General features: G+C 39.8%; 1 protein-coding gene across 4 annotated transcripts in view; it reads right to left on the bottom strand.

Moving 5' to 3' along the window:
- Nucleotides 1–16,702, bottom strand: part of ADAMTS19 (ADAM metallopeptidase with thrombospondin type 1 motif 19) — a 239,082-nt gene that overhangs the window by 32,417 nt on the left and 189,963 nt on the right. For all 4 annotated transcript variants that reach the window (XM_039236685.1, XM_039236682.1, XM_039236684.1 and 1 more), the window contains 2 exons: nt 9,427–9,562; nt 2,784–2,988 (listed from right to left, as the gene is read on the bottom strand). In XM_039236685.1, coding sequence (XP_039092616.1) covers nt 2,784–2,988; nt 9,427–9,562 — 341 coding nt within the window. The remainder of the gene's footprint in view (nt 1–2,783; nt 2,989–9,426; nt 9,563–16,702) is intronic.

Here is a 16,702-nt window from a genome sequence, read left to right as displayed (position 1 = left end):
CATTTTAAAATTTATATATTTTAATTTTTTGCAATTCGAACTAACCCTGATTTGTAAAAATCAATGTTTAAGTTATATAAAAATAAGAGAAACATTTAAAAAATTTTCTTAAATTGTTTTCATAGTTTATTGCCAAGTTGGCTTCCATATAACACCTAGTGCTCATCCCCACAAGTGCCCTCCTCCATGCCCATCACCTCCCTTCCTCTCTCCCCCACCCCCATCAGCCCTCAGTTTGTTCTCAGCATTCAAGAGTCTCTCATGGTTTGCCTCCCTCCCTCTCCCCAACTAGTTTTCCCCTTCTCCTCCCCCTTGGTCCTCCGTTAAGTTTCTCCTGATCCACTTATAAGTGAAAACATATGGTATCTGTCCTTCTCTGCCTGACTTATTTCGCTCAGCATAACACCCTCGAGTTCCATCCACGTTGCTACACATGGCCAGATTTCATTCTTTCTCATTGCCATGTAGTATCCCATTGTATAGATAAACCACATCTTCTTGATCCATCCATTAGTTGATGGACATTTAGGCTCTTTCCATGATTTAGCTATTGCTGAAAGTGCTGTATGAACATTGGGGTCTATGTGCCCCTATGCATCAGCACTCCTGTATCCCTTGGGTAAATTCCCAGCAGTGCTATTGCAGGGTCATAGGGGAGTTCTATTGTTAATTTTTTGAGGAACCTCCACAGTTTTCCAGAGGGGCTGCACCAGTTTACATTCCCACGAGCCGTGTAGGAGGGTGCCCGTTTCTCCACATCCTCGCCAACAGCTATAGTCTCCTGATTTGCTCATTTTAGCCACTCTGACTGGTGTGAGGTGGTATCTCAGTGTGGTTTTGATTTGTATTTCCCTGATGATGAGGGACGCTGAGCATCGGAGAAACATTTTTTAAATTGGTAGACTGCATTGAGACATATTATTTCTCCCAGTTGGTGCCAAAAATCTGTATAGAATATTTCTGACCTATTTCCTCCTAAAGAGTTTGCAAAGACATTATGGTTATTCTGGAGGTGGATATTTTCCTTTGCTCATGTGAATCTTCTCTCCAGATTCACTGAATTCATTTGGATGTAATATTAGATTCTGCATTCACTGTGAAAGCACGCATCAAAAATTGAGGAGAATCTGTTAAGCAGCAAGGTATAGCTCAGAAAAGGAAGACAAGAGCAAGTCATGCTATTTGCCAACGTACTTTGGTGGGTGTGGGGGTTGGGTTAATTGAAGAATATTCCAAAACCTTATTATCTAAGCTACTTTATCCTCATTTTCAAAGGATTAGCTACTCATGGTAACCTAGCATTTTCTGTTTTTCAGTTATATATCCTATCTAATATTCTGAAAGTAAGCATCTGAATGATTTGGCTCTGGGTGTGCATATGCGTGTATCTGTGCTCGTGTGTGGGTATATCAGTGTGAGTGTGTCTGTATGTGCATATAGCCACATACTTACCTAAAATGCTTCAGAGCAGCTAGAAAATATAAATAATGATGGCTATTTATTATTTTTATATAATTTTTTAAATGTTTATTTATTTTTGAGAGAGTCAGAGCATGAGCATGGGAGGGGCAGAGAGAGAGGTAAACACAGAATTTGAAACAGGCTCCAGGCTCTGAGCTGTCAGCACATTTTGTGGACTTGAACTGAACCCACAAACTGTGAGATCATGACCTGAGCTGAAGTTGGACGCTCAACGGACTTGGCCACCCAGGTACCCAGATTGCTGTGTATTATTATGCAAAGATATGTATCAGGATAAAAGAAATGAAGCATACAGCTTGGCCTGGAACACACCTGTATGCTACAGACTACATGCTAATGGGTGTGTGCTGTAGTGAGCCTGAATGCAATGGGTTCAAATCCCAGCTCTCCCACTTAGATAGGATATTGGGTAAACTATTTAATGTCTCTGAGCTCTATTATACAATGATGAAACTATTAACTTTCTTAGATTGATGACTAAATACAAACAATATACTAAAGATGAAATAAAAGCAGAGTCCTTGCTTCTAGGAGATGATTGTTAAAAGATAATGTCCTTTCTTGTCCTTCTAAGTGTTCAGGGACAATGAATCAAATGTGTATAAAAATTTCTTGGGGCACTTGGGTGGCTCACTTGGTTGGGCATCTGACTATGGCTCGGGTTGTGATCTCAAGGTTCATGGGTTTGAGCCCTGTGTCGGGCTCAGTGCTGACAGCCTGGCGCCTGGAGCCTGCTTCAGATTCTGTGTCTCCCTTTCTCTCTGTCCCCTCCCCCACTCATGCTCTGCCTCTCTCTCTCAAAAATAAATAAACATTAAAAATTTTTTAAAAATATGCCCATTGTCAAACCATGAGAGACTCTTGAATGCTGACAAAAACTGAGGACTGATGGATGTGGGGGGGAGGGGGGATGAGCATGGAGGAGGGCACTTGTGGGGATGAGCACTGGGTGTTATGTGGAAACTAATTTGACAATAAACTATTTGTAAAAAAAAAAAAAAAATATGCCCATTGAAGAGTATACTCATCGTACATAAATGAAAAGAAGAAGTATCCTGAAATGTATATAAAATACATTTTGATTCTGTTACAATATTCACTGAATAGAGCAAATAACTTTATCTTTTTCTGTTTGCAAAATTATATATAGTGAGAATATCCTTATTATTGCCAGAAAAATTAATAGATGGTATTGAAACTGCTGTGTACGGAGATTCTGAACATGACAGCACATGACGTTGGAGAAGTCAGGCATCAGAGGAGGGAAAGGAAGTGGGAAGGTAGGTGGGCGTGCACTGTACCTCAGACCACACTCCTGCCTCCCACACAGTCATGCAGTCCTGACCCTCACAGCGCTGGGTGGAGGCAGGCTTGGGGCCGGAGCAGTCCCTCTCCCGGGCTCTGATCAGAGTTCCGTTGCTCAGTTGTTGGGTACAGGCCACCTGTCTGCTCTGCATCCCTTTTCCACAAGTTCGTGAACAGGGGGTCCATTCCGTCATCATCCACCTAAAAGTAAAGCAAGAACCACTGAAACAAGTTAAAAGACATTGACTCATTGTGTAATTTGACACATCTGGAGGTAGAATCATTGCACAGTGGCTTTGTACCTTTTTCTTTCTTTTTTTTTTTTTTTTTTTACCTAATATAGTTTCGTCTAATACACCTGTGCTTTCTATCATTTTGAATTCTTCTTATTTCTTATCTTAGGGCCTTGTTCTTATTTGTTTGTTGGTTTGTTTATTTAGAGAGCAGGCGAGGGGCAGAGAAAGAGAGAGAGAATCCCAAGTAGAGAATCCCAATGTGGGCTCACTAACTGTGAGATCATGACCTGAGCCAAAATTAAGAGTCAGATGGTTAACCGACTGAGCTACCCAAGCACCCCCTCAGAGCCTTATGATTATTAGAATCTCAAAGAATGAGATTCTCTCCACACCATAGGACATTCTTTGCGTGTGACTGCTTATCATATTGGCACACTGCGATACCTCCTAAGTGTACAACTGCTAACATAAGTGGGTTATTCTTGTTCTTCATGTTTTAAATCTTCACAATAGCTCCATGTGTTAAGTACACAACTATCATGGAGCGGGAAACCAAGGCAGGGAGAGATTTAGCAACTTACCAAGGGTTACAAGGCTGTAGAGTCAGAAACTGAAGTGAGGCTTTAGAAACCCTTACAAGGAGACATAGGCAGGCATTAGCAAGGTAACAGAGCCCCGTCAATGAGAATGCCCTCTAGTCTGGGGGAAGCAATTATTAGTACATTATGCCTGGTGCCTGAAACAAGATTTCTATGGCTGGGATATATCTTCCAGACACAACTATGCATGCTTCATCAGGCTAGCCTCTATGTACTTGCCGTGTAATCAGAGACACAGGCGTGACAGGCTCAGAGGGCTACACATCAGGTGACCTTATTATAAAGGTCCTCAAGAACTCCAACTATTATTCTTGGATTTCATTGATTCAGTGATTCGGCCCACACACATGTATTTAATACCTAGATGGACATCCTTTTTCTAAGAATGTATCCAGGGCAGTGATACATGTCTGCAGCATTTCCTTTTCTAATGAATTCATCTAACCTAAGGAACGCTAATTTAAACGCCTCCCCAAATTTATTTCAGGAAGAACCATGGCCTATGCCTGAAAAGTGATTCATGAAATTTGTATGACTCTTGTCAATAAAACCCTCTCTGTGCTTTTCATTATTAGGACAGCCTCCCAGGGGGATCTAAATCGCCCCGCCCCCTTAAGGATCTACACAATCCTATTCCGGCACAGTGCAGGGCAGTCAGAAGCCCTGAGCTTAATTGCGGGTTCGTACTGGCTGTGCACATTCTTCAAACAATACTTAACAGCTGTTAAGTTTCCATTTTGTCATTTTGTAAAAGGGCTTATTATTATATTGTCTGACATACAACAAGGACTCGGGATATAGTATACGCTATATATATTACCAGATATTTTTAAGTGATTTATACTTACTCGTTTCTCTAGCTTCACCTCTCATTTGTTTGGAAAAGCAATTATGTGCTCAGCTTGCTCCCCAAACACTTTCTATTTTATCCACATGCTACCTGTTTAGGGAGCCTCCACTGCCTGGATCCTTGACAGCCAGCTCCAAGTCCTGTCCTCCTGAAAGGGCTTCTCCATCCAACCCACAAACACCGTGTGTTCCTCTGCCTTCTGGCACCTGGCTTGTGGCACTCAGCGCTTGCTAGATACTCCCTAGTGAACTGGAAGGGCTCACAGCCCCCTACAAATGTTGACCTGCTTTTTCTGATTAGGATATAAGCTCTTTAGGGGCGCTTGGGTGGCTCAGTCAGTTAAGCATCTGACTTTGGCTCAGGTCATGATCTCGCAGTTCGTGAGTTCAAGCCCCATTTCAGGGTCTGTGCTGACTGCTCAGAGCCTGGAGCCTGTTTTCAGATTCTGTGTCTCCTTTTCTCTCTGCCTCGCCCCTGCTCACACTGTCTCTCTCTCTCAAAAAGAAATAAACATTTAAAAAATTTAAAAAGGTTTTAAAAAAGGGTATAAGCTCTTTAAAGGCAGAGACCAGTGTAGTCTTCTTTGCATCCATAACACTGCACACAATAGCTTGTCATTAAACATTTCTCGAATTGGGGTTTGTGTCTGTGTTTTACAGAAATAGCCTCAGTTCTTCCAAATTTACTTAAGCCCAAATGCCCCTGGCAATAGTTCAAAGTTTGGGAAGTTACACCCTCAGGCAATCCCATTTTCTCATCTGTACAATAGTCTAGTTCTAAATGATTCAATGCTTCTAGTTCTGAGAAAACAAAATCATGATAACGTTTGGATTCCAGTATTGCCTCTAACAATGTTCTTGACCGCAAGTCTTTCAGATATGATGCAGATCTACCACTTTGCTTTGGAGTACTCTAGGGGATTGTTCCTATCTTCCAAATACATTTAGCTTCTGCTTCACTTTTCTGCATGAGGATACCTGGGCTACAATTAAAATTTAAACCCAGGTATGCACTTTTCCTTTCAACTATGGAAACTAGAAGACACTACTAAAGAGAGAAGTATTTGCAATTTCATAGAATCTCATATTTTTTAATGCTTTTAAAAAAATTATTTCTGAGAGGGCATGAGCAGGGGAGGGGCAGAGAGAAGGGGACGGAGGATCCAAAGCAGGTTCTGCACTGTCAGTGCAGAGCCCAATGCGGGGCTCAAACCCATGGACCAAACCATGAGATCATGACCTGAGCTGAAGTTGGGTGTTCAACCGACTGAGCCACCCAAGTGCCCCTGGAAGCTCATATTTTTTAAATAAATTTTAGAGATCCTTAGTATAATGATAAAATTTACTTCTTCCATTCCTTGTGAAACTGCTCAAAAATAAGAATTAAAATGTAAAACGTATAAGAGAAAAACCACTTTGTATTTTATTTATTTATGTTTTTAAATATTTTTATTTACTTCTAGGAGAGAGAGAGAGAGAGAGAGACAGCATGAGCAGGGGAGGGGCAGAGAGAAGGGGACGGAGGATCCAAAGCAGGTTCTGCACAGTCAGCACAGAGCCCGACGCGGGGCTCGAACCCACGAACCACGAGATCATGACCTAAGCGAAAGTCAGACGCTTAACCGACTAAGCCACCCAGGTGCCCCATAAAAAAACACTGTATTTTAGACCTAACTTAATTTGGAGTTATCCCATTTCCTCATCTTTAAGATTCCCTCTTGCAAAGCTATTTACTAGTGCATTGATATATTTTATATCTGGGACACAGGGTTCCATCAGACTATTTAGTGACTTTTTCAATAAATGGAAATAGAAATGAGAATGTTTCTTAGGAGGGTAGGGTAAAAGAAGAGGCAAGAAAATTTAAGTTTATGCTATGCCAGTAAGTCACAGAAAGTTTTCCTATGATGAACCCTAACAACTGCTCATGGCCATTTTTTACTTTTCAGTATTTGGCTTAACCTCAATGACATTGCTTCTTGGTGGTTTGTTATATACTGACTCCTTTTCCAAGGGAAGGAAGATAACAATCTCTAACAAAAAAGATATCCAGTCTCCAGCTGCAAACATTTCTCACTCAGAAATGTAGTGACCTTTGAAACTATTCATTTTACCAAGTCATTAACAAGGCATTTTCCCCCAAGATAGCCAAGGTCAGTGTATGAACAATAAATGGTGTATATTGTACATTCTGATCCTTTGCAGACCAAGTTAGAAAGTGACAAATATGTTCTAGTCCTCATATCCAACAGATTCAAGATTCCTGATAGATCACTGCACGTGCCTCCAAATCGAGGTTACATGGTATATGAAACAAATGAAGTTTTGAAATATTTTAGCAAATAATTCAACACAAGGCAAATAGGCATTTCAGTATCAATGAAAAGAGATATAGGGGCGCCTGCGTAGGTTGAGCGTCCCATGTCGGCTCAGGTCATGATCTCACTATTGAGGACTTCGAGCCCCACATCAGGCTCACTGCTGTCAGCCTGTCAGCAGAGCCCACTTTGGATCCTCATCCCCCTCTCTCTGCCCCTTCACCACTTGTGCTCTCCTAAAATTAAATATTTAAAAAAAAAAAAGAGATACAGAATATGGTAAGTCTTAGGAATGGCAATAATAAAAATGGTCCAGATTCTTTTGGCAAAGGCCAAAAACTCTGTTGGTCTATCTGTTGCGCACTGAACAGAGAGGAGTCAAGGATGTGATTTCAGGGACCAGTAATCCCCTAGGTCACATTTCCTGTTGATTACTACACTGCCACCTAAAAAGAGCTTAATTAGTTCGTGTACTCATGAAGTTATAACCTGGAAAGCATATAGCCAGTTAGGGGGAACGGGCTTGACATCATTGGAGGTATATTAATGTGCTTTTATCTTTTGCATGGTCTTTTACGTATCATTCTTTTGTCCTGTTCCTGAGAAGCAGAATTTTCCCAGGGGTTTGGGGAAGGATAAGAATATTCAGGCAGGAATGCAAGGGAAGGGAAAAGTGGATACTCAGCTTTTGTCACTGAATCTACAGAAAAGCAAGCCTTGACATTTCAGCATTGTAAAGGAAGGAAGGATTTTCTAAATTCTTTTAAGCTTTCATTAATATAGCATAAGCTGGATCTGAAGGGCTTAATGAGTGAGTTTTGCCATAAGCCAGAAATGCAGGGAACTCAGGGTCAGGGCTACCTCAGAGGTGGGGAAGGCAGGGGGAACAGAGAAACCAGAAGAACTGAGCGTTAGCCCTGATGACACTAATTCCCAAAGAGATTAAGACAAAAAAGTTGAAAGATAGTTAATTGGCAACTTTGCTCCTCCTTTCTCTTTCAACCGCCCCCCATACTTACTCATTATGGTGGAGGGCCTTGGAGATTATGTTAGTTACAGACCACTACAAAGCTACAAATTATTTGCATGCCTGAGTTCCAGGACACGTAAATTCACTGTGTCCCTTGTACAGGAGCCAATGAGAGGGGAGATCAATCTCCGTTCGGCTCCCTAGGAAGTCACGACTAACTACGTCCTAAGTCCCTGAGCCTCAACAGATCTCTGAGGGTCAGGAGAGAACAGATGTCCGTGTCCCCGAATTCCAGAGGATTCAATGAGGCCTCACACTCTTTTAATCTTTTATCTCTGAAAGCTTTTAGGACCTTTGACACGGGGGGTCAGTCCCACTCAGGCCAACCTTAATTTTTTTACATGAAAGCACATGGATATTCAGGAGCCCTATGATAGGAATGCCTCCAAACTGCTCCAAAATGACAGTCCAGTTCTACTTCTTCATCTCTGCCTATGACTAAGGTTTCTGTATCACTTTCAGCTGCTCATCATCACTGTCTTATTTCCTACTTGGGAGTTTCTTGCCTCCTTTGTTGCCTCGTACTCACAGGGGAAGTCACAGGAGACCAAAACAAACGGACTGCCCAGTCACTAGGACCCAGCTCAGGAACTGGGCGATTGGAGGTCAGGGATCAGGCAGTCACACCGGGACCTCCAGTAGAGGAAGTGATGAGGTAGCCTGGGAATCTAGGAGGACCACACTGTCCCTGCTGTCGTGGGAGGGAATGGGCCCCAGCCAGTCCTGCTTTGGCTTACATTCCCCTTGGCAAGTTCCAACGTACTGTTTCAGAGAATTTAAGAACAAACAGCAAACTTCAACCCATAGCCAGGTTTGTGAAGAAGTGACCAAGAGATTATCAAGTAATTTTAACTCCCCTTTTATCCCACTTAGTGGTTGTTTTCATACTGTGGAGAATAGAGTTAAATTTGACATAAGGCCTAGCCTTGCTGCTTTTATTTTTAAGTTTATTTATTTATTTATTTTTTTGAGAGAGAAAGAGAGTAAGAGTGAGTACGGGCATGCACATGAGTAGGGGAGGGGCAAAGAGAGAAGGAGAGAGAATCCCAAGCAGGCTCCACACTGTCAGCATAGAGCCTGACTCAGAGCTCAATCCCAGCTGTGAAATATGACTCAAAGCAAAGTAAAAAGTCAGACACTTAATCGGCTGAGCCACCCAGGCACCCTCTAACCCTATCCTTTGTTTTAATACTTTTTCCATCCAGGCAATTATCTTTCTTTCCTAGACCTTGCTTGTTTAAAACCTTACATCTTGGTAGATATTCCTTTGCACTGTCTTTAGGAAAATGTGATTTTGTTAGTATTTGGAGTGTCTAAAGGTTTTTTGTTGTTGTTGTTGCTTATTTTTGAGAGAGAAAGACACAGCATGAGCAGGCGGAGCGGCAGGGAGAGGGGGAGACAGGGGATCCGAAGCAGGCTCCAAGCTCTGAACTGTCAGCACAGAGCCCGATGCAGGACTCAAATGTCACCAACTGTGAGATTATGACCTGAGCTGAAGTTGGTGCCAACCAACTGAGGCCACGCAGGCACCCCAGTATTTTGAGTGTTTTAAAGACCAGTGATTTAATGGCTGAATGGAACATCAACAAGCGGTGTGAGAAGGTTACCTTGTTTGGCATGGTTGCTCATTACACTTTCGAACCTGTGGCTCAGGCTTGGTTAGGTGTTTGCATTTCTTGTTGTCCACAATGCTGATGTTTTTGTTCATGATTTTTGTGCAAGACACTGTTGTCTTCCTTTCTCCTGAAAAGGGCAAACAAACATAAAGAAACAAGAGGCCTTTATGTAAATGGGTTTAGCAGGTGTGCATTGGCTGGTTGTAATTTTCAGATCTGTAAAGGAATTTTAAGTGACATCAATGAAAATAAAATTTAAAACTTACATGCAAATACATGCCTAGGCTTAAGGAAAATAAATGGGAGGTCTTCCTCATTAGAAATTAAATGGTAAGTTACACATGCCCAAGGGATTGTGGCAGCATAAGTTGAGGAGACAGTAATTAAGGGTTTGTTGGTAAGGACTATGCCATCTTTTAGCATTAAGTGGTAGAAAGCTGTAATTTGCAAAAAACTTGTATACTTTCACGAAAGCAAATAATAATGGGTGTGTATTTTATCATTTGGCTCTACATCATCTGTGCTCTTTAGTAAATTATGGAAAGAAGGCTTTTCTGTGTATTTTCATTACAATTCACACCTTTATTCTTATCATCTCTGATAAAAGTATTCTGGTGCCATGAGAAATTCTAGAAGTTTTCATTCCCTCCCTATTCATTGTGATGTTTTCTAAGAAAAGTCAAGGGATTCCTACTATTTTTCACCAGATTTCAGAAAAATGGCTTCTCTACTTTTGTCTGTTACGATGAAGTCTGATTATAGAAGGTTAAAATGACCACTAGCATGGTATTTCTTTTTCTTTTGAGCCTGATAAGCACATTTGCTTGACAACATTTTCATTATTTCATCTGGCACCTAAAAAGCCTCGTAAATATATGCTAATTCTGTTTCTGTATAAAAGCTTAAATATCTATGTAAAATTTAATAATCTAATTTAACTTATTGTTTGACATTATAAAGCAATTACATCAACCAACAATTTTAAAGCCAGCTGGGTCATAAAGGATTAAGAAAATAATCTCAAATCTTCTGGGTCTCTACTGAAAGGCCATTAGTTAGGGTCCCATGACTGTCATGCAGGGTAATTAGGAAACTCAGAGCATTCATGACAGTAATGCCAAATAGGACAGGCTGGGCTGGTGGCAGAGAGGTCACTCTGTCATTTAATTAACAGAGAGGGAAGGCTGGCATCAAGAAAGAAGAAGGAACATAGAGAGAGAGCTCCTTTGAATAATTTTTTAGTATCTTTTGCTTTGACCTGAAGGAGGATGCAGAGAGGCAACAAGGTGGCCCAGTAGAAGGCAAAGGAACAGATGTAGGTTAAAGAGCTTTCCTTCATTTGCCTCTCAACAACACTGAGCACAACCCTATGACAATTTGTAGTATACAAAAAAAGGATTCTCTCTCCCCCGTCCCTCATCCCTGTGTTGTGCGTGCGTGTGTGCATGTGTGTATTAACCAGCAATTATATATGTGATTATCGCATATCATGTTATTGAAATCATTTAGATCTTCAGTTTTACTTTCTGGTACAGGCAGTACAATGTTGGCCCAACTATTCCCACTCTGGAGAATTCTGGTGCAATGCAACTTATTCTAAGGGAGTTCCATTACAGACAACATAATGCCAGGCACGTAAAAGGTCTTTTCCCATCTTGCAAATAGAACATGATGTGAACTGCAGCGCCCAGGCTAAGGACTTCTGCTTACCTGAATGAACATCTCTGCCTCAGACCTGTGTACCTCACATGGTCGGGCAAGCTGATGCCAACAGGTAGAGAAAAGGCAACCTTTTATGTCGGGGGAAATGCTTAGGGCTGTCCAGGCTATTCCCTGGTAGGCCAAAAAGGGTGGAGGGCGACATTATACTTAATCACAGAGGTGTTCATTGCCACCAACTTCAATTTTCAGATAAATTGCTAGAAAAGCAGAAATGGCTTATGTTCATTTATTCGGAGGACAAAAAAAAACCGGTCTCAGAAGGCAGGAGTTACCTAAGTGTAAAAAACTGGGACACAGAGTTTTGGGTAACTTCTTCCATGCTCCAGGTGCACCTTTATGATCTGATGCACATATTAAATAGATATCATGCAAGTTCTATATAATGCTAACAGATGTAAGTAACAATTTCTCCATTATGATGATGGCCATTTAAAAGCAGGATTAAAATACACCTTCCTTTCATTAAGTGTAAATGTTAGTTTTGAAATCGACTTTAAGGCCTTCAAATTCCTAAGATGCTCTTTTGCAGAATAGATGTGGTTGCCTAAACTAATTTAAAGAGTGGTTATCTGCCAAATACAACACACACAGAAAATGACTAACAGACAGTATCCAGAAAGCTTTTGTGAACATACATGTAGTCATGCAGTAAATAACTGAGGGCTAGCTATACTGGATTTTTTCCTTTCCTCAGGAAATGCATAACTTTAGTTATACTACCCTAGAGCTCACATATGAAGCTATCGAAAAAAAATGTTTTGAAGACAAGTGTTGATATAAAAGAGCCACAGGTATCCATATCGTTTCAGGGAGCACCTTGGTGTTCAAGGAAAGTGGAAAGGCATGTGATGATGAATTGGGACATTTCCATCTACACTGAAGTGAGGAAGCTCACATCAGACATTTTTTGGCAGAGAGGATAGGCTTGGCCCCACTTTTAAAAAATTTCATTGAACAAAAACAGCAGATTTGAGGGGAAGAAATCTATTGCTCAGCTACAGGCACACTATGCCTATGAAAATACAACTAGATCGTCAAGCCATATGGAAATGTTATTGTTTGACGTTTTTCTTTTATATATTTTTATGTTCCAGCCAACACAGGAAATTTCCATTCTAGCATCTAATAGCAGTATTTACAATGCATCCCGTACGGTGGAACCTAGGGACAGACCCAAAGTGATGAAGTAACTGGCTTTCTGCCTGAAGCATGAGTAGCTGCAAGCTGTTGACAGTGTATTACTTGCTTTACGTCAATTAACTTCACCTCTGGGTCATTCCCATTAAATCTGTATTGGGGAAATCAGTTTTGATGCTTTGAATGCAATTATGAATACAAGAAGAATTATTTAATTGGTCTCATTGCCAAATTTGGGCAAAATGTGAAAACGAAGGGTAAGTTTCTCTGAAGACACTTAACAAAGACTAGATAGTAAACTGCGTGCCTTCTTTTTCAGTCTTAGATATAAGCTGATCTTTTTCCTCTGCTCTGTATTTAACCCTATGACATGGATATTTTTAATGAAATCATATTCTATCCACATAGATCACATTTCTAGAACTGGCATCATAAATGTGGAAACATGTTCTTGGGAATGTGTTCAGTGTTTCAAAACATGTAGGTGAAATTCTTTCTCTGTTATTGGATGTTCCAAACTTTTAAATAAAATTGTGGACCTCTACAAGACAAAGATTATATACATTCATTTGTCTTTACAATTTTCTCTTAAATTACTTGTTTATTTATTTTCTATTGAACTCACAGTGGCCAGCAAGCAAATAAATCAAAAGTAAATATATTTTTTTTTTAATTTTTTTTTTTAATGTTTTATTTCTAGGAGAGAGAGAGACAGCGTGAGCAGGGGAGGGTCAGAGACAGAGGGAGACACAGACTGAAACAGGCTCCAGGCTCTGAGCTGGCAGTCAGCACAGAGCCCGACGCGGGGCTCGAACCCACGGAACCGTGAGATCATGACCTAAGCGAAAGTCGGATGCTTAACCGACTAAGCCACCCAGGCGCCCCAAAAGTAAATATATTTTGATAAAGACCAAGCGCTCTTCTCTGAGCACTACTTAAAAATATGCGAAACGCAGGTTTTTTTTTAAAGCATGCATTTTCTAACTTGACCAACTTCCAAAATTGCATGTTCTACTTAATTCTTAGTCATTTTTTGATATTTCTGTAAACATTTTCCTTCAGGGCTTGGGTTTAATATTAAAATGACTATTACATCTTGTTTTAATGAAAATATTTTTGTTTTGTATTGTTTACAATACCCAGTGTATAATCCAAACTGAGCTTATCATTTCCATGCACATAAACAGTTTAATGGGATCCTATAACTTTCGAGGTAAATTTAACTTGAGTCCTAGCATAACTATCAAGACTTTCATGCACTAGCTTCTTTCCATAGAAAGTAGAAAATGATCACATTATTTTCCTACTCCTTGATCCTCATATTTTGCACCTGAGAAAAACATTCTCACAAACCTGAGTGCTTCGCACCTATGCATATCCCTGGAAAGCTTTCTACATCTTCCCATATCACTCTGTACAGTGATTTTATTATTATCTGACTCCTACTAAATGAACAGTGGATCCTCTAAAAGCAGAAAGCACACATCACTGGACCACTTAGCAATAGTGAGTGCACGTTTAGCACTGGTAAAGGAATCAATGAGTGATATATAAGCATTTAAGTCAAGGCCAAAGTGCTTTCTGTGCTAAGAGGTTCATCTCAAGACTACTTCCTAAAATGGTAAAAAGTCATTTGCAAACCACATGACTTACTGTGGGGCACAATTATCTATAGCAACTTCAGTCAATGAATTGTCATGTAGGTATTAAATTTCAAGCTGATAAAGAGTTTACATTAACATAAAATGTTCTTATTAAAGAAACGGGAATACAAAACTGCATTAAATGTTATTAAAGCGAAATACTGCAGAGAAAAAATGTATTTTGGTGCATTTTCTTCGACTAATAATATTTCCTGTGGTGCATGCAATGTGCCTTTAAAGTGGAAAAACAGAAACAAACTGCACCAGTGAAAAGGTACAGGTATTCTATTCGAAGATGTCTCCTCAATTTGGACCTGGGGGCTTGGATCCTCCTCAGAATCTGTTCCTGCACAAGGAAAGCCATATCTAAAGGATCTCATGATACAAGGCCAACAATGAGAGTTGTCAGCTGTTCGGGCTTGGACTATGTGAAGAATGTGGTATTTGACCTACTTTGTTCCCTTCAAATTGTATCTCTTTAGACTTCCTAAAAGCCTGTTTAACTATTTATTTATTTCAAAAGGGATTATTGAAATCTGGGGTCCTCATTCTAGGTTTTATATCATTAATTCATTCGCCAGCTCAAAATAAACTCTAGAGTAATTACAGTTATTGTATCCAGTATGTGGAATACTGATTCCACATACTACCCTCTGATATTATGAAATGATATACCTCTAATGCCTCTGAAGTCCAAGAGCACTTAAAAAGGTTTTTTATGTCAAAAAGAACTTGATCTAGTGAACCATACATCTGAGGTGCCAAAACAAATTTAAAACCTTCTTTCAAAGAGTTTTTAGATGTTTTAGAACACCAATGCAAAGTAAACATTTATTTCCCAAATAGATTTCAAGCTGTTTGAAAATAAAAGGGCCTCATTTCAGTGGCCAATGCAAAAATACAAAACGATAGACCCTTTCAAGTTTTTCTAGAACTATCATTAGAATGCAAAAAGATGAGGGGCGCCTGGGTGGCTCAGTCAGTTGGGCATAGGACTTCAGCACTGGTCATGATCTCACAATTCACAAGTTCAAACCCTGTGTTGGGCTCTGCGCTGACAGCACAGAGCCCAGAGCCTGCTTCAGATTCTGTCTCCTTCTCTCTCTCTCTGCCCCTCCCCCACTAGCTCTCTGTCTCTCTCAAAAAATGAGTAAACATTAAAAAAAATTAAAAAAAAAGAATTTGAAAAGATGAGGTCAAAAAGCATACATGTTATTTTGTTGGAAAAAGTTTCTTGAAATCATTAACATCCATTTGATATTTAAAAATATCCCTTTTTTAAAAATTTATTTTTGCGAGAGATAGAGACAGTGTGAGCAGGGGAGGGTCAGAGGGAGAGGGAGACACAGAATCTGAAGCAGGCTCCAGGCTCTGAGCTAGTTGTCAGGACAGAGCCTGACGTGGGGCTCGAACCCATGAACCTTGAGATCATGACCTGAGCCGAAGTCGGATGCTCAACTGACTGAGCCACCCAGGTGCCCCTAAAAATATCCCTTTTAAACGGCTTTTTATATTTTGTAATAACTAGTATTAATAAAACTAATTAAAATGCCCAGTGAATTAATTTTAATTTGGGTTTTCACTCTAAACAGTTTTGCGACGGTGACATAAAAGATCATTACAATAAAAATTTAGCTACCTGATAGTAGGGATCTTTTAAAAATTGCTTTTCCCCCTTATTGCTGGCAATCTAATGCCTTACAACAGAATCCAAAAAATAACATGTCAAACATTGAAATTTTATACTGTTCTGTGATATTTTATTTGCTCTTACTTAATATAGTCCTGTGAAGTAAAATAGTGCTATTATTCCTCTTTGCTGTTGAAGACAAATTTTGCATGAATCTGTTTCTAATGTTCTGTGCTTTGAACTGACTCTCCTTTAATTCATGAATATGCTGAAAGATTACAGAGCTCTTTCTGGCTATAAAACGGACAATATGGAGTTAGAAATGATGCGATTCCTGAAATCCTGTCCATCCACTTTATTTATGAACTGCAAAGGAAAATAATACCAAAAGCCCAGAAATATCTTAGCATTGAAGGGAATATGTACCCTATTAACATAAAGATAATTGAAAACTGTTGAATGAACACAGTGGAAAAGATTTGAGAGAGGAGGTCTGTGCAAGTGCAAATCATATAAAGATTGGGTATAATTAGGATTTATTTTACAACATAAACCATTTGAAATAAAAATAAAAACATATCTAAATTCTTATTGAACAGACTCAAAAAAACATTTCTTTGAATCCAAACAAAACTTATATGATCTCTACGGGACATGTTCTATTTTGTGAAAACAACTGACATGAAGGCTTCTGAGCTGCTCTTGAAGAAAATATGTGAGGGAAGAGTTGAATTTAGGAGGAGTCCTGGATTCTAACCCAAACTCTACCCCTACTGGGCATGTGGCCTTGGGAAGTCTTTTAATCTCTACAGGTTTATATTTTCTCATATTAATAATTAAAAAGTTATGCTTAAGAATATCCGGTTGCCCTGAGACTCTGAACCTTAAAGAATTTATAGCAAACTTCTATTCCTTCAGGTTCGGCAATTGGCAAAACACAGTCTATGTTGCAATGAAAGTGACTTTGGGGGGAAAATTTTTTAACCCCCTCCCCCCAAATCTGTTTGTTCAAAATGAAGACTGATAAACTCTGTATGTTTACTTCTCATGTAGCTCCTATTAGACTGCAGTTACAGAGGAAAGAAAAAATGAGGAAAATGAAATTTACTGGGCAAACATTTTTCTGTCTAGAGTT

This window comes from Hyaena hyaena, unplaced genomic scaffold, assembly GCF_003009895.1.
Source record: "Hyaena hyaena isolate Hyena2069 unplaced genomic scaffold, ASM300989v1 scaffold_115, whole genome shotgun sequence".
NCBI lineage: Eukaryota > Metazoa > Chordata > Mammalia > Carnivora > Hyaenidae > Hyaena > Hyaena hyaena.
The sequence above is the reverse complement of the archived record's forward strand: the minus strand, read 5'-3'. Positions and strand labels throughout refer to the sequence as shown.